General features: G+C 27.7%; 3 protein-coding genes across 4 annotated transcripts; 1 reads left to right on the top strand and 2 right to left on the bottom strand.

Moving 5' to 3' along the window:
* Positions 1 to 3,107: 3,107 nt before the first annotated feature.
* LOC101502480 (uncharacterized) lies at positions 3,108 to 3,773 on the top strand. Its single transcript, XM_004486186.4, has one exon. The coding sequence runs from the start codon at positions 3,141 to 3,143 to the stop codon at positions 3,690 to 3,692; it is 552 nt and encodes a 183-aa protein (XP_004486243.1). The 5' UTR covers positions 3,108 to 3,140; the 3' UTR covers positions 3,693 to 3,773.
* A 742-nt stretch (positions 3,774 to 4,515) lies between these two features.
* Positions 4,516 to 9,412, bottom strand: LOC101508482 (high affinity sulfate transporter 2-like). Its single transcript, XM_004485502.4, has 13 exons — positions 9,038 to 9,412; positions 8,545 to 8,593; positions 8,247 to 8,451; positions 7,722 to 7,896; positions 7,446 to 7,511; positions 7,239 to 7,352; positions 7,038 to 7,154; positions 6,828 to 6,954; positions 6,307 to 6,593; positions 5,913 to 6,103; positions 5,533 to 5,618; positions 5,367 to 5,443; positions 4,516 to 4,802 (listed from the first exon to the last, which is right to left on the bottom strand). Exons 1-13 carry the CDS (start codon positions 9,335 to 9,337, stop codon positions 4,662 to 4,664), a joined length of 1,935 nt encoding a protein of 644 aa, XP_004485559.1. The 5' UTR covers positions 9,338 to 9,412; the 3' UTR covers positions 4,516 to 4,661.
* Positions 9,413 to 10,355: 943 nt separating this feature from the next.
* LOC101507944 (high affinity sulfate transporter 2-like) lies at positions 10,356 to 16,383 on the bottom strand. 2 transcript variants are annotated; one of them, XM_004485500.4, is made up of 14 exons: positions 16,264 to 16,383; positions 15,667 to 16,020; positions 15,218 to 15,266; positions 14,773 to 14,977; positions 13,633 to 13,807; positions 13,361 to 13,426; positions 13,154 to 13,267; positions 12,936 to 13,052; positions 12,712 to 12,838; positions 12,230 to 12,516; positions 11,630 to 11,820; positions 11,259 to 11,344; positions 11,092 to 11,168; positions 10,356 to 10,768 (listed from the first exon to the last, which is right to left on the bottom strand). In XM_004485500.4, exons 2-14 carry the CDS (start codon positions 16,006 to 16,008, stop codon positions 10,628 to 10,630), a joined length of 1,977 nt encoding a protein of 658 aa, XP_004485557.1. In that variant the 5' UTR covers positions 16,009 to 16,020; positions 16,264 to 16,383; the 3' UTR covers positions 10,356 to 10,627. The 2 variants fall into 2 exon arrangements, with proteins under 2 accessions (XP_004485557.1, XP_027188778.1); XM_027332977.2 differs by lacking the exons at positions 14,773 to 14,977; positions 15,218 to 15,266; positions 15,667 to 16,020; positions 16,264 to 16,383 and adding an exon at positions 14,182 to 14,417.
* Positions 16,384 to 25,845: the final 9,462 nt, after the last annotated feature.

The raw sequence follows: 25,845 nt of genomic DNA, 5'->3' as shown, positions 1-25,845 counted from the left end.
GCTTAGTGACGAGCTTACCCAGTTACATGTTTGGTTGTAGACACAACTATATATATTTCAATAATAATTTTCTACTTAACTTTTTCGGTCTTATCTCAACTAACAAAAGTAATCTTATTAATTTGAAATTTTAAACTTAAGACCTCATGTGTGAGTTTTTGGAATAATTATGCCATTTTATATATAAAAAAAATTAATTTTGTACTCAATTATTAAATAAACATTTCAACCACTTTGACAAATTGTTTTTTAAGGAATGTGTATATCATTTCAACCACTTTGCTCCTATATATGGAATTTTTCTTGTTTACCTCAGAATGATAAAAATCCTCACCATCATCACAATGTTATGTTCCAAATCCAAATTAAGGCTCCATTTACTTTATATACGCTTTCTATTTTCATTTTCATTTTAAATAATAGATATAATAAATGTTGGAAAATAAATAAATAGAGAAATTTAAATACCAATAAAAATACAAAAAATAAAGTAGAAAATCTAAAACTAAAGAAAAAATTACAACCATCGTCAAATGACTACTAGAGAATAACACCGTGTAAAAACTATTAAAACGTATAGATTTTTTTCAAACTCCCATGACTCCGGTATATATATATATATATATATATATATATATATAACTTTGAACTCTTTTCTTTTTCATATAATGTGAAACTTATTTAATATTATCTAATTTCAACCAAACTCATCAATGAAATGTAGATATAATATTTATCACAAAATTTTCTTTTTAATTTTTGAAAACATATATATGGTAATATTAAAACATTTTTTATTGTCTTTTATATTTTTATTAGCATTTTAAAATGAACATGTATTTCAGAAAACAAAATCCAAATGCATGTTGTAAATAATCTAATCTTTATTGGTTAAGTGTATATCTAACTTATAATTAATTTGTAAATATTTTTCATAATGTTTAACCTATATTAATCCCTTCTAAAATGAAATATTAATAAAAATAATAATTAAAAAGTTAATATTTTTAATTTAATTTTTTAACTAAATACATTAATCTTTCGACAATAAATTTTACTTATATTTTTGTAATTGAAGAAGTTTCTCTCAATGTGATTGGGTTCTACTTCTAGGTAGCTAGCATATGTATGCCAATAGAATTCGTAATTAGAGACAAATGCAACCTTCAGCGTGGGCCTCTATTTTTTGGGCCTAAATATTGGCCACTTTCAACTATAAATATTATTATTAAAAAATAAATAATTTCTTTTACAAAACCATATTTCCTTTATTGATGGTACGAGAAAGGAAGAATAATAAATAGTTACGAGAATAGTAAAAAATGAAACATTATTATTTTTTATTAAAAGCAACCGTGTGATGGAGGGAGCATTAATGTAGAAGAAATGATTTTCACTTTTCACTTGTTCTATGGAATATGGATTAATGTTCCTTTTGACTTTGTTTGAATACATGAACTTGAATATATGAATTGTGGGAATTCTTTGTCGTTCACAGACTCTATATGTAGCATAATTTAGCCTATATATAAAACCAACATTAATTTAATTTGACCCTGCCGGCGAACTATAATATATAATATATAATATATATGTGAGTGATGTTACAAACACAAATTGGGTTAGTACTTAGTAGTAGTCAAATAGGGCTGCCATTGCTTTTGATTTTTACCTTTTGTTCACTTCCATGTATAAGTCCTAGGTTTATCCACTATATATCAATTGATCTCTTTGATCGATCTAGCTTCTTTAAAACAACAAAATTAAATATGGTTATAGGTCACCATCCATATTACTCTCCTTAAAATTAAATTATCGTCAATTCTTCATACTACTATTAGATTTGAGAGATTAATTTAATTTAATAATTAAAAGAAGAAAAATGACAAAAATTACGAAAAGTTAGTGCAAATCCGAATTGCATACATGTTCAAGAATATATTCTTTTAATTTTACTATCTTTTTCTTTAATTTGTACTCTATTTTATCGAAATAAAACAAAATTAGTGGAAATAAAACAAAATTAGGTATAACCCAAAAGGGGTTATCCACCCTAAATGGCCAAAAAACTATGAATACATAGACATGGTCAAATTTCTACTTTTTAAATTAATTAAAAGAAAATAACATTAAAATTCATTCACCGTAAAAGATGTATTATAATCTATTAAAATATACAATTACAGTCTATTAAAAAAGAGAGTCACAATACTCTCGCACAAAAAACAATCAAAAGAGCATAACAAAAATTGGTCACTTTATATCTAACATAGGACCAATATAAAATCTTGACCAAATCATGATAGGTTCGTGAGTAATTTATAATTTACGAAAAATTATATAATTTTTTTCTTTTAAATAGACCAAATGCAGACACTACTCATATCATATGAAAACTTTCACGAGCAAAAGTACATCTAATAATTAATCCAATAAAATGGTGAAAGTCTTACTTATTATCACGTAGTTCCTTCAAATGAAATATAAACAAAATTAGTTTATATTTTTTAAAAAGAAATGTAAACAAAAATTAATAATCTCTTTTGTTTAATGATATTATGTCTCAAATACTCTTCATTAATTAATATTTTTTATTTTTAATGATCCAATTTATTAATCATAAAAAATTAAATTATCGAATCATTAAAATATCCATCAGTTTAATCTCTAATGTTATAATTGTCAAATGTTATTTTGACTTTAGATTGTATCTTTTAAAGATATAATTTTAAATTATATCTTTTCAAGAACTATTTTACTGATTTAATAATTAATTTAAAATTTTGACCGATTTAAATACCAAAATAACTATACCCTATAATTTTAAGGACTACAATATGATTTATCCTATTAAACTTGGAGACCAAAATAACAATATCCACGTTTTTTAGGAGTAAAATGTGGTTTACCTGTTACTGTTAGATTAAATTTAGCCAAACAAGCATAAAACTAACCGACGCTCCATGCCTAAAACGCGTAACCATTCAATAATTAATTAATTAACATAAGACGACTTCAAACAACATTCTTCTAGCTAATTAATATACAATAATTAATTGTGTGTATATAAATATCATCAAAGCAACACCAACAACATATATACATTCTAAAAAAAAACAGAGAGAAAATCATTAAGCTAAATGGATTTTTCATTATCCTTAAGAAGCTCAAGCCTAATTAGCATTCCCAAACCATACCAAAATAATATCAAGCTTCAAATAAGACAACCTCGTATGAAGTTCACTAGTGTTTCATGTGGAGCCACAAAAAAGGTTCAAGTTGATGGTGAGAGCAATAACTTGTACAAGATATTAAATTTGAGTCCAAAAAATGCAAGCATGGATGACATAAAGAGAGCATATCGAAGAATGGCTCTTAAGTATCATCCTGATGTGTGTCACAATCGTTTGAAGAAAGAGGAATCAACGAGGATGTTTGTACAACTCAATGTAGCTTATAATACGTTGTCGAATCCAAGGCTTAAAGCGGAGTATGACTTTGAATTGGGTTTGGATTTGAGAAGTAATAATAATATTAATATTAATGTTAGTGATAATAGTTGGAAAAATAAGTGGATGGAACAATTGGTTGAATTGAAAAGAAGGTCTCATACACGTATGGAACAAAAAGGTGGATCATGGGGTAGTAGAATGAGGGCTCAAAACAATATTAAAGATGATGATCATAATTAGTTTTTAGATCTCTACCATATTAATTTTTGTGTGTTATTATTTCATGTAATTAACATTATATTAATTCTTGAATTTTTGGAACTCGGATTATTTCATTTAAATTTAATTACGTGAAAAAATAAGTTTTTTTATTTATTTAAAACAAGGCTAGTTTTTATTAGGAGTTTATTTTGATTTTAGTGAATGCTAACATATATATCCAAGATTAATTATTCTTAATGCATCCTATGAGATTGTATTACTGTTTTAAAAATACATCTTAAATGAATCATATGAGGTTATTTCCATCTTTAATTGAAGATTAATTACTGGAGTTTTCATTAATTAGAATTACAATATTTTGTTTTTAAAAAAGACCATATTATTGTGGGTACAAACGGTACCAAAGAGTTACAACACTAATTTGAGAAAACTAAACAGGAGTTAATATTATCAACCTTACATATAAACCAAGTCCAAGACATAAGCATTGAGTACTTAATAATGTGTTTGTTTCAATGTTATTACAAATATTATTATTTATATGTATATTATTTATTTTCCAAAAATAAAATTTACACACGAATTTTCACTTTTATTTTTCCACGAGAATATAATGCAACTACCAAAATTTATACACTTAGCATATAATCATCAAAATTTATTAAATCATTTTTACCCTTATATTGTTAATTGAAATGAGAAAGAAAAAAAAAACTAAAAAGAGAAATCACATTTCTCACTGTAGTTAGTGCAAGCATACTAAATTACTAGTTTATTGGTTTCTAATTTAGTTTTTGCACTAATCATTGAGTATATATATAGTTCACAAAATAACACATCATAAGATAAACAAGATGTATAAATTATAATGTACAAAACTACATACAAAAAATTTACATGCCCTTTCAGAGCTCCCTTTAACAGTTTCACACACCCTTTTTTGAATATTCTGTTTAAAAACTTTAATTGGAATAGTTGTTATATTCTTCATAAATTTGTACCCTTTGGACCAAAAGTTTCAACAGCATCACCTACTGTTAGAAATATTTTATCTTCACCAATTAAGACTCTTAATTTTGATGCATCAAGCTTCTCAGTTACAATTGGTCCCGGGTTTGCCAGAATAAGCTGTCAAAAGACCACAGATATGAACATATATAACAATTATTTAGTACTAGTACAATTTGAAAGTTGTTTTATACATTATAACAATAATAATATCATTACTGTAGATGAATTTCTTTGCAACACAGGCAATTCATTTGATTAATTTATTGACTGACAAAAATGTGGTTGAATTTTTTTTAATGGATTACTAATTTAGTCATGAAATTATAGGTGTAGGAAAAAATAATTTTTTAAATTGAAACTTTTTTAACAAATAATTTATGTGAACCGATTTAATCATAGACTAAATAGAATGACATAAAAAGAATAACATGATCAAAGATTTTCAATTTCTACCGTCATTTTGATTTTTGTTAAATTTTTATTAGATCAAATTAATTGGGCGCCTCCAATTATTTTTATAAAATTATTTGGTAATTTACTTGAAAATTTAATAAATCTTTGCTATGCAAATACAACATAGGACACAAATTTTGGGCCTTTTTAACAATATTTTGCCATAAGTGTTCTTATGGTAATGGCTAATGATTTAGAAAAATGTTGAACTATGTGATTGTTTATTACCTGGACTTCTCTTTTCTTGAGGCTCTTAAGTAAATCTTCAAAGGCATGGATGCCACTAGTATCAATATCAGTAACAGCTGCAAAGACATTATTAGTACTTTAGTAAATTCAATCATCAAAATCAATCATGAAAAACAAGATGAAAAGATTTCATTATAAGCCTTACGTGACATTTCAACAATGAGATATTGTATACTAGGAAATTCACTTGCTATCCTTTGAGTCTCTTCATCACTCAACCACTTCAATATTCTGTAAATTATGTTTCACTATTCATTAGGCTCAATTAGATATAAAAATGTTACATTGTGTTTTTTATGTTCGTAAATTTCTTCTTCTGACACTTTTTGGATAAAGAGTTTATGTCGGAGACAAAAAAAAAGAAGGAATATGATATCTTAAGGACAAAATCTATTTTCTTTTTGTTCGAACTAAAATACATTTTTTCCGAATTATAGCGACCGAAGGCACTATTTACAAAATAAAATAAATTCTATATTTCCTTGACCTTGATCTATGATTGTGTGCAAACTTGAAAAGACATACCTGTCCTTGATGTAGTTGGAATTTGAGAAGTAGATTGCAGAATCAACTCTAATGATAAGCATGCCAGGAATTTGTGCTGCTTTAGGGTATTGCAAGATGTTCCTATAAACAGTAGTCCCTGGAAGCTTACCAAGTACTGCAGTCCTTGGCCTTGTCACTTGTAAAAGGATTTTGGCAAAAGATATTGCAACCTACATGTATAAATAAATTTAAGTCAATGCTGAACAAGTTTTTCATCATATCCTAACTGAAACAATTATTGGTCAAACTTTACTGATCTCTCAGCCAAACTACAGATAACTAAAAGCCCTTTTCCGTACGAACTGTAGTGTTAAAGACAAAAAAATGTACTAGTTTTCAAAATGCAAGGGAAAAGTCTTGATATTTTCATTACTGCGATTAGAAGGCCAATCTCAACACTTATGAAAATGACACCAAAGAAGGCTCCCATGCAAGCTAGAAAATCAAATTTATCAATCTTCCAGAGAAGAACAGCTGCTTCAATGTCTACCAGGCCCATTACAGCAGCTATAATAATTGAGGCAAGCACTGCATTTGGAGTGTACTTGAATAGTGGTGTAATTAGTAATAGAGTTAACAATAACACCATGGACATAACTATGTTTGATACAGCAGTTTTACAACCAGCCATATAGTTCACAGCCGAACGCGAAAAAGATCCTAGATAAACATCAGAAACACTCGTTAACATGACAGTAATAATACGTAAAATAATATAAAAGACATTAATTGATATGCACCGACAATATAAATCTGTTTTACTTTTAAACCTGCTTACAATCAAATCACATTGTAATGTCTCTATATCTATACTTTGAGATTTGATTGAATGCAAAATTAATGTGCATACATATTAAATTCAGACATGATTGGTAGAATTAGTCCTTTTGGTACCTGTAGCAACATAACAAGATGTCATTGAACCAATAAGGTTCATTGTTCCAAGTGCCACCATTTCTCTGTTACCATCCAATGAATAGTCTTTCATTGCAGCAAATGTTCTTCCAATGGCCACAGCTTCCTGAAGTTTAAAAAAAAAATTGGTTCAAATGTCTCATAAATGTTAATGAAACAAAAGGGATGAAGATTAGTAAATTTACTTACAGTGAGTGCTACCATACCAGACACCACACCAATCCTAATACCAGCACTAAGATATTTTCCACTGAAATATATTTCACTAACAGATGATGGATTCACACCCTTTTTAATATTTTTCACCTGAAATCAAATAGCATACTTTTTTAGCCTTTGTTAAATAGTACTATGAAACTATTCAAGAAAAATTAAATTTATGCTACTTACAATTGCTACTCCTTTTTTGTCTGCCCTTGTAATAAACACACAAAAAGTAGACAATATAACAGATATTATTGGAGAAATTGCAGCTACCCAAAATAGTTTCTTATTCTTCTTAGCCTGCTCATAATTACAAGAGAATAGTCACAAAATGTTTAATAAATTAATTCAATGGAAATGAAGAGTGGAAGGTAAATTTGTTGTCATTCTTACTATATACTTTGTTGTAAGAAGGAAAGCCAAGAATGCTACTCCAATTACTATTGTTTCCCAATTCCACTGTAAGCAAAGATTAAACAAACAAACAGTTGTGAGGCTGATTAGATGGACGGTAGTCTAATCGCTAGAGGCAAAAAAAGTTCAAGAAAAACTATAAAAAAAAACTATTAAAAAAGATGTATAGAAGTTGATAGTGTCGTTTGATTCATGTGGCTGGCGCTAAATATGTAATATGTTGAATGAGGATTTCAAAAGAAAATGAAGGCTTACGCCATGGTGGACTGAACTCCAAACCGATCTCATGACGGAAACAATATCAGTTTTCTTAGTGAAGTGTTTTATGCCAAGAAGACCTTTAAGCTGTTGTAGTGCAATTGTAATGGCAGCTCCAGCCATGAATCCAACAATGGCAGCATGAGATAGGAAGTCAATCAAGAAACCAAGCCTGCAATATTCACCCCATGGATTGTAACACAAGAAAATAAAATTTAGGGAAAGTGTTATAACAGTAACCCCAGTTCAAAAGAAAACAAATACGAAAAACACATAAATAATACACGAGATTTGATTACAAAGTTTGGCCAATCCTGCCTACGTATCCAAATGTAAAGCGACTACAGTATCTTTCTAACTTTCAAGCTTAGGATTACATATTTGAACTTGTATATAAATACTACCGTTATAAAATTATCCCTAAACCATACCAACCTACACACTTATGAGTAAACTATGAGCCATACTCGACATAGATCATTCACAAGACAAGAATCATTAACCAATACAATAGTACTATACCTGAGAATTCCAAGTGCCATTTGAGTGATTCCTGCAAAGAAAGTGGCAGTAAAAGCAAGACGCAGGTATTCATGACTTTTGTAATCACTGATCTCATCTGTTAGCAAGGATCCAAGCAAAAGGGAAACCACAGCAACAGGACCTATAGCAATATCCCTTGAACTTCCCATGAAAGCATACACAAGAGGAGCAACAAAACTTGTATCTGCAACACTCACAGAAAATCAAGTCAAGAGGGGATATGAACTATATAACATGACTAACTTGCTTATAGAAATAAACCAAGGTATATGCTTACATAGTGCATAATGTGGTTCCAAATTTGCAAGTTGTGCATACGCAATATCCTGTTAATACATTCATATTTCAAAGGGTCATCATCCAAAAACACAACCAAAACCAATATATATGGAACAAAATAAATAGATTTTATCTACTATGCATGTCATAAAAAATAAACAGATACAAAAAACGCAAACTGAGAACATACAGGATTTGATCAAGGAGTTTGGCCTATTAAGTCTACGTCTCTGACCTAAAATGGCTACAAATCCTTTCTATTTTGATTCAAGTTTAGAATATACAATGTACAACTTTTATCTAAATATAACAGTCCAGTTTACAAAATTACTCATGAATTATACTGTAAGGGCTTTGCCCTTTGCATGGACTACCAATTGTCTTCGTTCGAGCGAACTACTCACTTATCGCTAACTATGAGGCTACCCAATATGGTGTGAGATATAAATACACAATATCATTAGTACTAATCATTCATTAATTATACACACCTGAGGAATGCAAAGACTTGCAATGGTGAGTCCAGAAATGAAATCACTCTTAAATTTTTGAAGGTTGTAACCCTTTCCCCATTCAAAAATAGGGAAAACAGATTGAACTCCTAGAATAAACTTTCTTGATGTTGTTTGGTCCTTAAACTTGGCAAAAGGGTCATCTGAGAAGAAAGTCTCATTGAAAGAATGTTTGATTTCTTGAAAAAGTGTCTGCTTAGGAGGAGATGTAACTTTATGAATCTGTGGCAAAATGTCATCATGTCTAAGTGAAGTAGCATCACTTTTTATTTCCTCCATGGCCACTCCTCATCCCTATAAAATCCTAACTCATTTTATTTATATCCAGCAAAACAGAACAATAGAATAATATTTCATTTTTTATTCTTTATTATTTTGAAGAAAAAATCATACACTAATAAGTCAGAACATAGAAAGTAGCTTTTGTAATGTAGCATGGAAGTCTATGTTAAATAGAAAACTAATAGCTAGCTGCATTGTCACATTTTGTCTTGTGATTGTGAAGTTTAGCTAAAAAACACTCATATTGGTATCTCCGTGTAATTTGGACAAAGAATATATATAATTGCATCGAAGATGGACAATGAGAAATTACAAGAGGGGATACCTTGAACTTGTTTCTTTTCTTTTTTTATGAAACCAAAGCAATGCTATGTAACTTATATTAGATGCATCCGGACGAGATATCATCATATATAAAACCATAATAAATAATATTTATCCAAGCAAATTAGATTAATCATTTTAATTCATTTTCATAAAAAATTATTTTAATTGATCAATTATGGACCGTAATAATCCATTATTAAGAACCTTAAATGGAACGTGATGAGTTAAGTAATTTTGTTATATCTAATGAGATATTATTGTCGTTAGTTATTTAATTTTGTTCAATTAGATTATCAACTCTATAGTGAAACACTAGACAACAATTAAGGTAGTTTGTCTCTCACCCTAGGTTTTTCACACAAAAATCTCTCTGTTCATTAAATTTTAAAGGTTCAGGTACTCTTAGTCGTATTTCATCCATAAATTTGTGTCTATGATTATTGTTAAAATATTCATCAATTAGTATGAGGTCTTTAATAACATGTTTTATTTATCATTCAATATGTACTCTAAATTCATCATTTTTATATATGAGAATTCATGTAACCTTTTTATATCTGTGTCGTATGTATCACTTAGGAGGAGTGAAATCTTGTTCTTAATTTATTGGATGGATTTTCTTTAGGAGTCATCATAGCCAAATTGAACGATGGATTTTTGAGATAATTTTTCGATGAATTTTGAGAACTTGAACTTAACATTTGACAATGATTTTGATTTTCAATTATATAATTCATAAACAAAGGTTTTATTAGCTTCCACATCATAAAATAAACAAAGAGGTATAATCAAATAGAAAACACATTTCTTTTGTACATCACATCAATTGGAAATACTAATCAATGAAAATCAAACAAAACTACAAAACAACAAATTTACAAGAGTTCCTAAGAGCTCCCTTAACAGCTTCACACACACTTTCTTGCATATCTTGTTTAAAAACTTCAATTGTTATATTCCTCATAAATTTGTACCCTTTGGACCAAAAGTTTCAACAGCATCTCCTACTGTTAGAAATATTTTATCTTCCCCGATTGTTTTTGTTAACATTGATGCTTCGAGCTTCTCAGTTACAATCGGTCCTGGATTTGCAAGAAGAAGCTGCCAAAAACATGAACACGACAATTATTTAGTACAAGTTGAAGCTTTTTTATACATTCTAATAATATTATTATTATAGATGAATTTCTTGGAACACAAGCAATTCATTTGATTAATTGATTAACTTAAGCTATGCCATAACAAACATGTGATTGCAATTCATTTTCGATCACAAAATCTATTTAGGCCAATTTAATTTAGGGACTAAGTTTATTGACCTAGAAAAAGAATAATGTGATCGAGGATTTTCAATTGCAACAATCAATTTAATTCCGGGACTAAATTGATCATGCAAAATGTTGAATTTTGTGATTGTTTATTACCTGGACATCTCTTTTCTTGAGGCTCTTAAGTAAATCGTCAAAGGCATGGATGCCACTAGTGTCAATATCAGTAACAGCTGTAAAAATAATATGGTAACTTTAGTAAATTAAATCATCAAAAGCAACCATAGAAAAAGAGGAGGAAATGATTTCATTAAAAGTCTTACGTGACATATCAACAATGAGATATTGTATACTTGGAAATTCACTTGCTGTCCTATAAATCTCTTCATCAGTCAACCACTTCAATATTCTGAAAAATTATGTTTCACTCCTTCATCAGCCTCAATTCAATAAAAAAAAAAAGTTAAATAGTGTTCTTGGTCCCCAGAATATAAGTAAAATTAAGTTTTTCGTACTTGCAGAAAATCTTTTTTTATTGTAGAGACAAAAAACACTGTTTAAAAAATCTAATTTTTGCAGGGATTAAAATCTAATATTTCTTTTATTACAGAGACCAAAAATGCTATTTAAAAAAACTATTCTACATTTCCTTAACCTTGATATGTTAGCGTGTACAAATATGAAAAAGACATACCTGTCCTTGATGTAGTTGGAATTTGAAAAGTAGATTGCCGAATCAACCCTAATGATAAGCATGCCAGGAATCTGTGCTGCTTTAGGATATTGCAGGATGTTCCTATATACAGTAGTCCCTGGAAGCTTCCCAAGTACTGCAGTCCTTGGTCTTGTCACTTGTAAAAGGATTTTAGCAAAAGATATTATCACCTACATGCATAAAGAAGTTTAAGTCAATGCTAAACAATATTTGTAAAAAAATGTGGTCAAATACAACTGATTTAGCTGCAACTGCATATTCGCATAAACATAAAAAAAACCTTTATGTTGCAAACATAATCTTTGTAGATGTCCAATTTTTAAAACCTTGATGCTAAATAATGTGTACTAGTTTGCTAATCAAATAGTTGAACGTAATAATGAGTTTAACTGAAAGAAGAATCGTTCGAGAGAATTTAAGTTCGAACTTTGACTAAAATATTCTTTAGTTAGATTTTACTTATCTCTAGACCAAACTCTAAATTAGGAAAGACCATTTCCTCTGGAACCAGAGGGGTAGACTAAAAATTATGTACTCATTATTAAAGTGCAAAAGAAATGATTTTGATATTTTCATTACCGCAATTAGAAGGCCAATCTCAACACTTTTGAAAATGACCCCAAAGAAGGCTCCCATGCAAGCTAGAAAATCAAATTTATCAATCTTCCACAGAAGAATAACTGCTTCAATGTCTATCAGGCTCATCACAGCAGCTATAATAATTGAGGCAAGCACTGCATTTGGAGTGTACTTGAACAGCGGTGTAATTAGTAGCAGAGTTAACAACAAAACGATGGACATAACTATGTTTGATACAGCAGTTTTACAACCAGACATATAGTTCACAGCCGACCGCGAAAAAGATCCTAGATAAACATCAGAAACACTCATTAACATGACAGTCATAATACGTAAAAAAAATAGAAGACATTAATAGATATACATTGATAGGATAAATCTATTTTACTTCTATACCTGCTTCCAATCAAATCACACTATAATGTTTCTACAAATATCTATATTTTTTTGAATGCATAATTAAAATTAGACCTCTTTGGTACCTGTAGCAACATAACAAGATGTCAATGAACCAATAAGGTTCATCGTTCCAAGTGCCACCATTTCTCTGTTACCATCAAGTGAATAGTCTTTCATTGCAGCAAATGTTCTTCCAATGGCCACAGCTTCCTAATTTTTTTTACATAATAATAATAATTAGGCTCAAATATCTCATAAATGTTGATGAAACAAAAGGGATGAGGAATTCTTAGTAAAATTTACTTACAGTGAGTGCTACCATACCGGACACCACACCAATCCTAATACCAGCACTGAGATATTTTCCACTCAAAATTATTTCACTAACAGATGATGGATTTACACCTTTTTTAATATGTTTCACCTGAAATCCAATAGCATACGTTTTCAGTCTTAATTAAAAGTGTTTCTTTCTGTTTTTTTTTTTGGTAACTATTCAGGAAAAATTAATTTTATGCTACTTACAATTGCTACTCCTTTCTTGTCTGCTCTTGTAAGGAATACAAATAAAGTAGACAGTATAACACATATCATAGGAGAAATTGCAGATACCCAAAAGAGTTTCTTATTCTTCTTAGCCTGTTCATAATTACATCATAATAGTTACAAAAGTTTCAATAAATTAATTAAATGGAAATGAAGAGTGAAAGGAAAACTTGTTGGCATTCTTACAATATACTTTGTTGTAAGAAGGAAAGCCAAGAATGCTAGTCCAATTACTATTGTCTCCCAATTCCACTGTAACCAAAGATTAAAACAATTATATGTTAGTTAGCATGATTTGACTTGAGATTAATTTCTAAGAACAGACGATGTAATTTGTTTTCCATATGCATCCAATTAAATCACACTATGATGCCACTTTGTTATATTTGTTCCTAAAATATCTTTATAGATATCTAATTAGTTTAAGAATCTATGTGTATAAGAGAATGAAGGCTTACCCCATGGTGGACTGCACTCCAAACCGATCTCATGACAGAAACAATATCAGTTTTCTTAGTGAAGTCTTTAACGCCAAGAAGACCTTTAAGCTGTTGCAGTGCAATAGTAACAGCAGCTCCACCCATGAATCCAACAATGGCAGCATGAGATAAGAAGTCAATCAAGAAACCAAGCCTGAAAAATTCACCTCATGGATTATAACACAAGAAAATATTTATACATAGCATTCACAAGAAAAGAATCTTATACCAATTTGTAAGAACAGCAACCCCAGTTTAAAAGAAAACAATTATGAAAAACGCGAACAAAAAACACACAAGATATGATCACGAAGTTCAGGCCAATTTGGCCACGTCTCCGACTGCAAAGTGGCTGCAGCCTGCACTAAACTTCTATTGTTGTTCAAGTTTATAGTTTATGGTCTACAACTTGTATTTAAATACTACGGTCTTGTTTACAAGATTACCCCCAAACTTCGAGCGACCATCTAACTGATCGTTAACTATGTGCCATACCGAACACAATCCAATAGTGCTACTGTACTGTACCTGAGAAATCCTAGTGCCATTTGAGTGATTCCTGCAAAGAAAGTGGCAGTAAATGCAAGACGCAGATAGTCAGGATCTGTGTAATCACTGATCTCATCAGTTAGCAAGGTTCCAAGCAAAAGGGACACCACAGCTACAGGTCCTATGGCAATATCTCTTGAACTTCCCATGAAAGCATACACAAGAGGAGCAACAAAACTTGTATCTGCAAAACTCACGGAAAATCACGTCTAAGAGGGGATATGAACTATATAACATCTCCAAGTTGCTTATAGAAAAATTAGAAATAAACCAAGGAATAATCCTAACAACACACTTTGTAACAGATTATGTTTGATTAGTTAAAATATATATGGGTCTCACTAAATTTATATTGGACAAATAGAGTGTGTTGTTAGCATTCATGTAAATCAAGATGCAGCCTGCACTAAACTTCTATTGTTGTTCAAGTTTATAGTTTATGGTCTACAACTTGTATTTAAATACTACGGTCTTGTTTACAAGATTACCCCCAAACTTCGAGCGACCATCTAACTGATCGTTAACTATGTGCCATACCGAACACAATCCAATAGTGCTACTGTACTGTACCTGAGAAATCCTAGTGCCATTTGAGTGATTCCTGCAAAGAAAGTGGCAGTAAATGCAAGACGCAGATAGTCAGGATCTGTGTAATCACTGATCTCATCAGTTAGCAAGGTTCCAAGCAAAAGGGACACCACAGCTACAGGTCCTATGGCAATATCTCTTGAACTTCCCATGAAAGCATACACAAGAGGAGCAACAAAACTTGTATCTGCAAAACTCACGGAAAATCACGTCTAAGAGGGGATATGAACTATATAACATCTCCAAGTTGCTTATAGAAAAATTAGAAATAAACCAAGGAATAATCCTAACAACACACTTTGTAACAGATTATGTTTGATTAGTTAAAATATATATGGGTCTCACTAAATTTATATTGGACAAATAGAGTGTGTTGTTAGCATTCATGTAAATCAAGATATATATATATATATATATATATGCTTACATAGTCCATATTCTGGCTTTAAATTTGCAAGCTTTGCATATGCAATATCCTGTAATGCATTCATATTTCAAAGGGTCATCATCCAAAAACTCAACCAATATCCATGGAATAAAATAAATAAAGTTTAATGACTATGCATCTAATACAATAAAAAAGTGTTACACAAATATGTAATCAGATTTCACTACACAGTGTCTCTGAGTTATAATATTATTTCTTGTGATGGTGATATATATAAATTAACAATATTCAAGTGGTTATGAGTTTTAGTTAAGATAAATCAATCAGATACCCAATTTCAAGTTCTAACTTAAAAAACTATTGATCAGATTTTATTTATCTTTCGACCAAACTCCGAATTTCCGGAGACTCTTTTCCATGAAAACCTGAGTCTTAAAACCTAAATCATATATATATAATTACTAGTACTAATCATTGATTATATTCACCTGAGGAATGCAAAGACTTGCAATGGTGAGTCCAGCAATGAAATCACCCTTGAACTTTTGAAGGTTGTAGCCCTGTCCCCATTCAAAAATAGGGAAAACAGATTGGACTCCTAGAATAAACTTTCTTGATTTTGTTTGACCCTGAAACTTGGCAAAAGGGTCATCTGAGAAGAAAGTCTCATTGAAAGAATGTTTGATTTCTTGGAAAAGTGTCTGTTTAGGAGGAGATTCAACTTTGTGAATATGTGGCGCCAAAATATCAGCATGTCTCCGTGAACTAGGACCACTTTTTATTTCTTCCACGGCCCTTGCCACAGCATCATTACTAAAAACCTGACTCATTTTAATTGTAACCTGCAAATCCAAAACCATACACTAATTTATCAATCATTCAGAACACATAAAGTAGCATTTCTAATTAATGTAGCATGAAACTCTAATTTTTGAATAGTCAACTTATTAAAAAACTATATAGCTAGCATTTTGTCATGTGATTGTGACTTGTTTAGCTTAAAAAGAATCATATTGCTATATCTGTTTAATTTGGATATAAAGAATATAATTGAATAGAAAAGAGCCTATTAAAGTTTAATTTACCAAACCACAAGTGATGTTACAAGAGGAGATGTAACACTTGAACTTGTCTCTTTATTTTTCTGACGAAACCAAGGTAATGCTATATATAGAGTCAGAAATGTGAAAGGATGGAAATATAATAACATGTAAGGCTTCATTAATTTAATTTATCCAAGTCAACCATTACATTTAAGGTCAAGTTGTTCTATGAAAATTGTGTTAAAAGGAATTTGTTTTTAATTTCAATCTTTGGTGGAACAATCCACTTGTTTGTTTTAGCTTTGGTGTTCATGTATCTATTTTATATTATTCTTGACATATCTTATAATTTGAATAATCTTCTACTGATATATTTTGGCTTCTTCAAACAAAAATTAGACAATATTTCTAATCAATAATGTGAGGCTAAATTTTTTCAATAAATTTTTTTATTTCTACTATTCAAATTTTATATGAAGTTAAAAATACCAACTTGCTTGTTATTTACATTCTAATACAATTTTTTAAAAATGAACATAAAGTCAACTGTTTGTATAATTGATAGTAATGAACTAAAAAATTATATTTTTCAAGTGGTGAGGAAGAATGATCAGTTGACAATTGAGAAAAATTGGATTATATGATAAATGTCTAAAAATGGGAATTCTCATACTATGAGCTATGAAGATAATGTAAACTCCTTTTGTCAAAAAAAGAAAATGAAAAATAAAGTATTGTAGACTAACGATGACACCTTGATAAGCTTAATTATTGTCATTGACCAAAATTACAAATTTATGTACACACACAGTTGGCTGAAGAGCTTGTTATTGTTTGTTTTCCTTGATGTTGACCATTTATTGAATACTATATTATTTTAGGCTTGTGTCTGAAATTCTCTAATAACTAGGTTTAGACCTCTGGTCAAAAAACAAAAAAGATTTAGACTTATACATTGTGGAAAAACTTTGTTATTTTAAAAAGTGTAATATTAATTGATTGCATCAAATATAATATTAAAATATCAATCAATAATTTGATCCTGGTAAGGTTTGGCAATCCCTCAAAGCTTTAGTGGTGCTGTGCATATGTACTTCTCCAATTTTTTAGCCATATATATTTCCTTATCGTCTCAATTATTAAACAAAAATGTTCAACATTTTATATATTATAAAAATAATATTATTGGAACACAAAATTTGACATCAATATAATACCATAATACAATTTATGTTTTTATTTTTCATAAAATGTTAAAGTATTGTATTTATGTTAAATTTTTATTTTAATAATATTATTCAATAGTTAATTAGCTTCAATTAAACTAAATTAATTGATCATTTTCAAGTTTGATATCTGACCGAAATAAAATGCTACATAAAATTTGTATCATAAATTACAAACTATTGAATAAAATTTGTAATTAAATTTCTCAATATACACCATATATAAGAATTATGATATTAATAAATAAAAAATAATAGTGGATCAAACTGACGTGCACGTCTCTTAAACATGCATGATATAAAAAGTTAAAATTTAATACTTTATATCGTACTAAGAATTATGAAAAATATATTATTTTTATTCATCTCTTTGTTAAAGCTATAAAATGTATTTTTTTTCTAAAACCACATTGTTACCTTATGATTTTATAAAATTCACGTTTAATTCAAACATGCACATGAATATATATTAGCTTAGTTCTATATATTTTTTATTAGTTATTCTTGTTTGCTTTTAGTTATATACATTTTTAACGGTTTTATAATTCTTAATGTTTTCCCTTTTTTTTTAATAAAAGGTTCTCCTTTTTTTTCCTTCGATTATAGTTTTTGAAAAAGCAAAAAATTTCTCTTATTTTTAGTTTCCAAGTATGTGTAGTTTTAGTCTCTTAATTATTTATAGATTGCATACAATTACAATATTGTGAAAAGACTAAAAATAATGGGCTGGTCGATATTATGCTATCACATTATTATTTAGAGAAGTGTAGGGGAAAGCAAGGAACTATTTTATTGCAAAAACGAGAAATATAAAAAGTGTAATGTTATACTATAATTGCTAATAAAACAGAGTTTAATTGCTATATGTATTATTGGTTTAAAAATGTTTGTATACATATATTTAATCACATTTTACTGTATAACTATTTGTAGATATATTTTAATTAGAACTAATATAATAATTACTAATTGGTAAAATATAATTGGATACAAATTGTAAATAAATAAATAAATTAAATGTACTTTTAATCATCTTAATTTCTTCAAACCTTTTAGTCATTCTATTTTTAAAATCAAATTTTTGGTCTCTATTTAATAATTTGTAGAATTTCTTAGTTTCCTAATTAATGACGTTGCATGTTCAATTATGACGTGATAGAGATGTGATAGAATCAGAATAAATAAAATTAAATCTATGTTATTAATCATTATATATTTTCTTAATATTTTTTGTTAAAGTTTCGTAAATGTTTTTGTTAATAACAATGTAAATAAAAAATTACAAAAAAAATATTAAATATATTTTAATTTAATCAATTTAGTTGTATAATTTAGTTGTATCCAATCATTGTCACGTCTGATGAACGTATTAATGAAGAGAGACAAACCAAATTTAAAAAATTGTAAAATAGGAGAACCAGAAACCTAATTTAGAAATACGTAAAGTAAAAATTAATTTTAAACGGAACTAAAATTACATTTAAACTAAAAAAGTTATACGGTAATATATAAAATTAAATATAAAAAAAAAGGACAAAATTAAAAAATTGAGTTAAGCCTCTATATTTATTGATCCCACCGTCTACATCAAGAACAACTTGTATCAAAATCAGAGATGCGACTATTGGGGAAAGATGGATATAAAATAGAACTACTAATAATTAATTAAAACCAAGAGTGTTGAAAAGATTAAGAGGGAAAGAAAAATATTGTTAAAAATAAAAACAGCAGAGGGTTTCCTTGAACAGTGCCCTTATTGAGTCTAAGTTCATGGACTTTTGAAAGGGTTGAAATTTATGTATGTGCCACAACATATTCTCGTGGAGTGTAGTTTATTGTAAGCTAATTCTTAATACGAGGTTTGTGCGTCACAAGAAAGGAAAGTTGGTTTGCTTGCTTGCTTGATATCTTTGATGAATATTCATTATGATATACTATACTATATACTATATACTATATATTGCTTACTCATATTGATGTATAATAGTTGTTCATATTGAGTTGACTGGAGACACGTTTGGGTGTAGTGGAGCAATTTGGGAGTTGCCACTTGTTATGAAAATGATAAATCAGTTATAATATAGTTTGTTTTTTAAAATAGCAATTCAATCATACACTTGAGAGTGTATCATATACTCCATTCTGTTTTTTAAAATCAGTTCAATTAATAAAATTCGATGTATAAATTAAATACAATTTTCTGTTTTTGTTGATTTAATGATCTCTTATAAAAAGAAAAAAATTAATTTTTTTTTATTTTTTTTATTTTTATGATAAACATTTAACATTAAGTGTTACATATAATAAAAACATTGATAAATATTTCCCTCACAGTTTCAAATAGTTATTAGAAATTTTATATTATATGTTAATATTTATGGTTGTAAGACGACATAATCATGCGACATGGGTTGCACACTTAAAATCCTGGTCCTGTTTACATATATCTGAAAAATGAAGGGTTTTAGTATTAAGTAATTAGATTTAGATTTAGTGGGTATTCGTAAAAAAATTCATAATGAATAGTATAAAAATTTACATAATAGATATAGATATAGTGAAGATAATTACCCGTAAAATTAAGTAAGTATGGATACGGGTATTAATTATAGTAGTCATCCTGCATCCGCACTTATATCAATATATTATTTATTTATTTATTTATTTATTTATTATATTAATGTTTAGTTTAATTAATTGTTTTTTTTTTATGTTTTAACATTTATTAATATCATTTTACCACTACAATATTTATAATCGAAACGTTTGTAAACTTTTTAAGAATTTGATTATGATGAATAGGTAAATAATTGTGACTTTATAACTAAGAGTTTTGTCTTATTAATCGTGACTTTATAATTATACTTACAACTTCCTATCAATTGTTTTCAGTGGCGGATCTTGAACCAAAATTTTGGGGTGACCGAGATTTTAAATTTTAAGATATAAACAAAAAGTATTGTATTGCATATATATAAAAATTTTAAGTTGTAAATTTATAAAAATATATTGGAGAGAGATAATAGATTAAATTTTGCTTAATATTTTTAATTATTAAAATTTAATCGGAATTTCGATTGAAAATTTTATTATATTTTATAATAGTAGTTGTTTTTGTAATTTTTTTTATAAATTTTGCTCTCCAGATTTTTTTTATAATAGACATATGGATTATAATTTGTTTTACTTAAATAGAAACAAAAATCAAATCACTTATGCAACAAAAAAATTTGAACATCTTATATAGACAAAAAATCAAACACCTTATGTGCAACCAAAAAGAAATAAAAAAATTCAAGAGTAACATCTAATTTGAAATAAACTCCAAACAAAACTCAAAAATAAAACTCAAAATTTCAAAACAAAACTCTAAATATGAAACATCAATTCTGATTTCTAATAATAATAGGAATTAAAATCCGAATCTTTTGTGTTTTGACGAATGACCAACCAAGGCAGAGACGAGGGCCGAGAGACGAGACGCGAAACTGAGTCGGAGGCGAGATGCGAAAATGAGCCAGAGGTGAGACACAAAACTGAGTGAGACTGAGGCGGAGGCGAGACGGAGCGCGCGATTGCTAAGCTGATGAAGGCGGAGGCGAGACAGTTTCAGGATCGTGTTCAAGATCGTTTTCGCAAGGACAGTTTCATTGTTTCAGGATTGTGGCAGGGCAGGAGGGAGAGAAACATCAAACATGAACACTGGATCTGGAAGAGAGAGAAGAGAGATTTAGGTTTAAGGTATAGTTGTAATTTCTTAGTTTTAATGAGGGTGTTTTGGATATTTTACTTATATTTTATTTCTTTGGGGTGGCCGCGGCCCCCCTTAGTCCCTATTAAGCTCCGCCATTGATTGTTTTTACAAATCTCGAATAATACTGTCGTAGGAATTGCAATTTCATAAAGTATTATTATGGATATTTGAATATGTATTATAACATTTGAAATATTTTGATTTATAATATTTTATAATTGGATTTAAGATATTTGAATAATTTTTAAATTTAATAACAACAATATCATTTATTTATCGATCTATTTTAGTAAAGCGTAAGTAATAGACTATAGACATGAGTACGGGCAATTAGGTACTCAGAGGATAACAATACCTGTATTAAAGTTGATACCCTAGAGAGTACGAGAATATTGTTTTAAATCTAAGATATGTGTTTTAAAGTTGATATCGAAATGAATTTTTATTTTTTTTAATATATATCTATTTCTTAAAAAAAAAAAAACCTCAAACTTGCAACAAAACACTCAAACGAGCTAAGTATGATAAAAGAGGGCCCAAAAGAAAGGGAGGGTACGTTTCTAACCACACATAAAAATAAATTGAAAATTTTATACTATATTTCTCACATTTAACTTTGATTCTTACAAATGTAAGAAAATGATCTTTTTTCCCTCATATAAATCTTAAAATTTATAAACTTTTTTTCAATTTTACAAGAATTTTTTTTTTAAGTTTTTCGACACACAACATATTTTCTGGAAAACTTTTTCCAACTTTTTCAGTAACTCTGGAAAATTTTTTCTAAGTTTTCTAATAAAGAAGTTACATTCTAATTTTTTTTAAAGCTTTCCGGTAAATAATTTACGCTTCAGAATGTTTTTTTTCAAGTTTTCCGAAAAAAAAAGTTATTTAAAAAAAAAAAATTGTGTATATCAGAAAATTTGTTCACAAATTTTTTGATAAACCCCTCTTCTTTTTACAAATTTTTCAGTAGTATACATTTTTAAGCTTCTGTATCGAAAAACTTTTTTAAAATTTTTCAATAGAAATCTTTTATATTGGAAAATTTTAATCAATGGTATATTTGACATTTTTAAAAATTTATGGAAATATAAATACAAATGTGTAGATATGGGAAATTTTTCAAATAAATTTCATATCCCACATCTTGACCTCTATCACCACATTTTATTACTTTCTAACTTTCAAAATACATAGGTAGAAAACACTCAAATTTTTTAAAAAATAATCGGTCTTTTATTTTTTATCTTATATCTATGGTTTTTTTAAATATAAAAAATTTTAAAAATAAAATTTTTTAATAAATTATTTTCTCATTTTTTATAAATATCAAAAATTTGAAGAACAAAATTTTTAATATGTAAATTTTTTTTGAGTCTCCAAAATTTTCAATATATAATATTTTTTTCTCCAATATTTTTTACATACTAGGAATTTTGTTTTTAAAATTTTCTATTTTTTTTTCTTTGCATTTTTAACATATTAGAAATAAAATTTATGTCATAAATTTTTTTTTAGTTTTTTTCTGTGTACTGGATATTTTGAGAGTCTTTATTTTCAAAATAATTGACATGTAAATTTTTTTTCTCTTTTTTTTATATACCATAAATTTCAAAAACAAATTTTTCAATATATACAATTTTTACTCTTTTTTTTCTTATAAAAAAAATTATTTAAAATTTTCGGTACGTTAATGTCTAAACCATACTTTTGGATTTGTGTGGGTCAAAGAAATTTCAATGAAAAAAAGGTGAAAATAACATGATTAAATTAAGTTTTTCAAAATTTGTGAGGTATAGATTAAAGCGTGGGGGTATGAAAATTAATTTTCCTTTATATGGATTATCATATTTTGCTAAAGAATGGGCTACGTCATTCCAAACCAATTTAGTGTGAGTATAAGATAAAAGTGAAAAAGTTGGATTTCGCACTTCCTCAGTTAACTTTATATTCTTATTTAAAAAATTTAAGTTAAAACTGTAAAAATTACGTCCAATTGAAGGGGTTTGAAAGTGGTTGTTGATCCATCTAGAGGTCTGTCTTGTGAGTTATTATTCTTGAATGGATTAACAAGTGGTAATCGAAACTAATTTAATACGACTAATTTTATGTTTAATTTTATTTTTATATATGTAAAAAAGTTTAAAAATTACTGTTTGGCAATTTGTCTTATGATCATTCTAGTCTTGTCTTTATTTCATTTAATCCTTATTGAATTCGTAACTGATCATATTTGAACGAGTTAAAGTCTAAATATTGGTGTGATCAAATATCAAAACAAAGTAAATGACACATCAAATGTGACTTAACTCGTCATTTGTATAATATTGATCTATCTATCAATATTTATTTATTTAAAATATGTAAAAAAACATAATTGAATTGAAGCTTACCGTGAACTCAATAATCTCATTTTTATTTTTGAAATTTTTTACTATCAAATCATAAGATCAGAATAGTAGAGGGAATAGCATCTACCAAAGATAGAGTAACTCTCCACCACACATTTGCAAAAAAAAATATCATTAGTAAACTTAGTCATCAGACAAAGAGTCAACGGTTCCGACATCACCACTACTAGAATGTAATTCTTATGCCAATTAGGATTGCAATGGATCGGTTAAACCGAGTTTGATCAAAATTAATACTTAAAAACTGTGTAAAGGATTTTAGTTTGAGTCTGAAAAATAAACTGATATTTACAACATTTGATTGATTTAAGCTTATTTTTTTATTTGTGTTGAGTTAAATTCTTTTTAAAAATCATATTTTTAGCGATAGATATTAACTTATGTTATTTTTTTCAAAAACATATTATTACCTATTTTCACTAAACCTTCTAAAATTTAAGATTTAAAAAACAGCAAAAATTACAACAATAAAAAATTAAAAAAATTGGATCGTTTGATTTTACTCGAGTTAAATCCAATTTTACTTAATATCTAATAAGTAAATGGAAGCTATAAGAGTCACATAAATGAGTCATTTAATTCATAAGATTGCAATTTAATTTCCTAAATTAAAAGTAGCATTGTTGAACCGAGTGTAGAGAAAGAGGACTGCATATTGATGAATTTGGTAGTGATTTTAATTTTTAGAATTATGTTTAGAGCACTTGCTAGAAAAAGAAAAAAAAGATTATTAAAAAATAAATCATTTTTAAAATTTCAATGCATGATATGATATACACACTCCAAAATTTATTTCTTTTTTTTTATTTATTTCTATTGTTAACAATTTCGAAATTTTTATATTCTGCAGTTTATTCTACATAAAGCCTATTAACCCATTAACTTATTTATAGATTCGTTATACAGAATGGGTGTTTAATTGTTGGCAAACTAGTTGAACCAATAGTCTAATTTACGCAACAGGATGTTGGATAGGCTTGTTAATGCAAGCAGTTGCTTACGACAACGTTAATTGGATTCTAAGGGTGTCTTTGGTTCAACAATGTGAGCTAGACCATAAACAACATTTTTTTCACTGTAAAATTTATGTGATAAAAAAGTAGTTTAGAATATTGTACAAAGTTAAGTAATTTTTCAGTCTAGAGTGTTGTTCTACATACAATTATTTTTCACTAATTTGAAATACACAATTCTAAATATAGCTTACAGAGAGATATAAAAACACGTGATATACAAGATAATAATATTTTTAGGCTTACAAAAATTAATCTCTATAAAGTATTTATAATATATCGTGTTTTTTTTTTTGTTGTTACAATAATATATTGTATTTATTATGTGTTAAAAACTAAAAAATAATTATAATTTATTTAGAGCTGGTTGGTTTCAAATTTTATATCTAAAGGTAAGGAAGATTCCGACTTCTAGAGACAAAATAAGCTCATAACTTAATTTAGAATATCATTAGCAAGTAACCTTAAAACGTTTGTTAAGAAATAAAAATATATTCCTTAAAAAATAAATAAAAAGATATTAAATAGAATAAAATAGTTTGAATTCAAGATATTAAATTTATTTTTTGCAAAATTTATTTTTAAATCTTTTATCTTATTTATTTGTAATATTTTATATTGTTAATTTAGATCATCTATCTTATAAAAATGCACAAAATTATATTATTTTCTGGTTAAAGAAACTGATATTTATAAATAAATAAAAGTGAGGTGACAAGTTTAAGTAGAATTATAATTAATAACTTTTTAATATTTTTTTTAGAAATACAAAAACATCCCAAAATGGTTTTGTATATAGCTGTATCTTAGCATTTTTCAAAATAAAACAATATTCTAGAACAGAAAAAAAATTATTTACTTTTTAATAAAACATAAATTATTTTAAAAAAAATCAAATGTTATTCTCTCTATTTTTTTGTATATTTTTTGGAAATATTTTATTCATTTATATTTACTGTTTACAAAATTCAAAATAGTATTAATTATTAGTTTATCAAAATTATCCAGAACTAAATACTTCAAAGAGAGAAATGTGAAATAAGACAATAAATAATTAAGATATCACATATAAAATATAAATAATTTATTGAAAAATAATAAAAATTATTCTTTATTGTTTTAAATAACCTAAAAGTCTAGAAGTGACTCTGGTCAACCTAAAATTGACTGATAAAAAGGATCGAAGATAAAACAAAAGAAAAGAAGAATAGTATATG

Source organism: Cicer arietinum, chromosome 1 (genome assembly GCF_000331145.2).
Source record: "Cicer arietinum cultivar CDC Frontier isolate Library 1 chromosome 1, Cicar.CDCFrontier_v2.0, whole genome shotgun sequence".
NCBI lineage: Eukaryota > Viridiplantae > Streptophyta > Magnoliopsida > Fabales > Fabaceae > Cicer > Cicer arietinum.
Note: the sequence above shows the minus strand (reverse complement) of the source record. Positions and strands in the feature narration are given on the sequence as shown.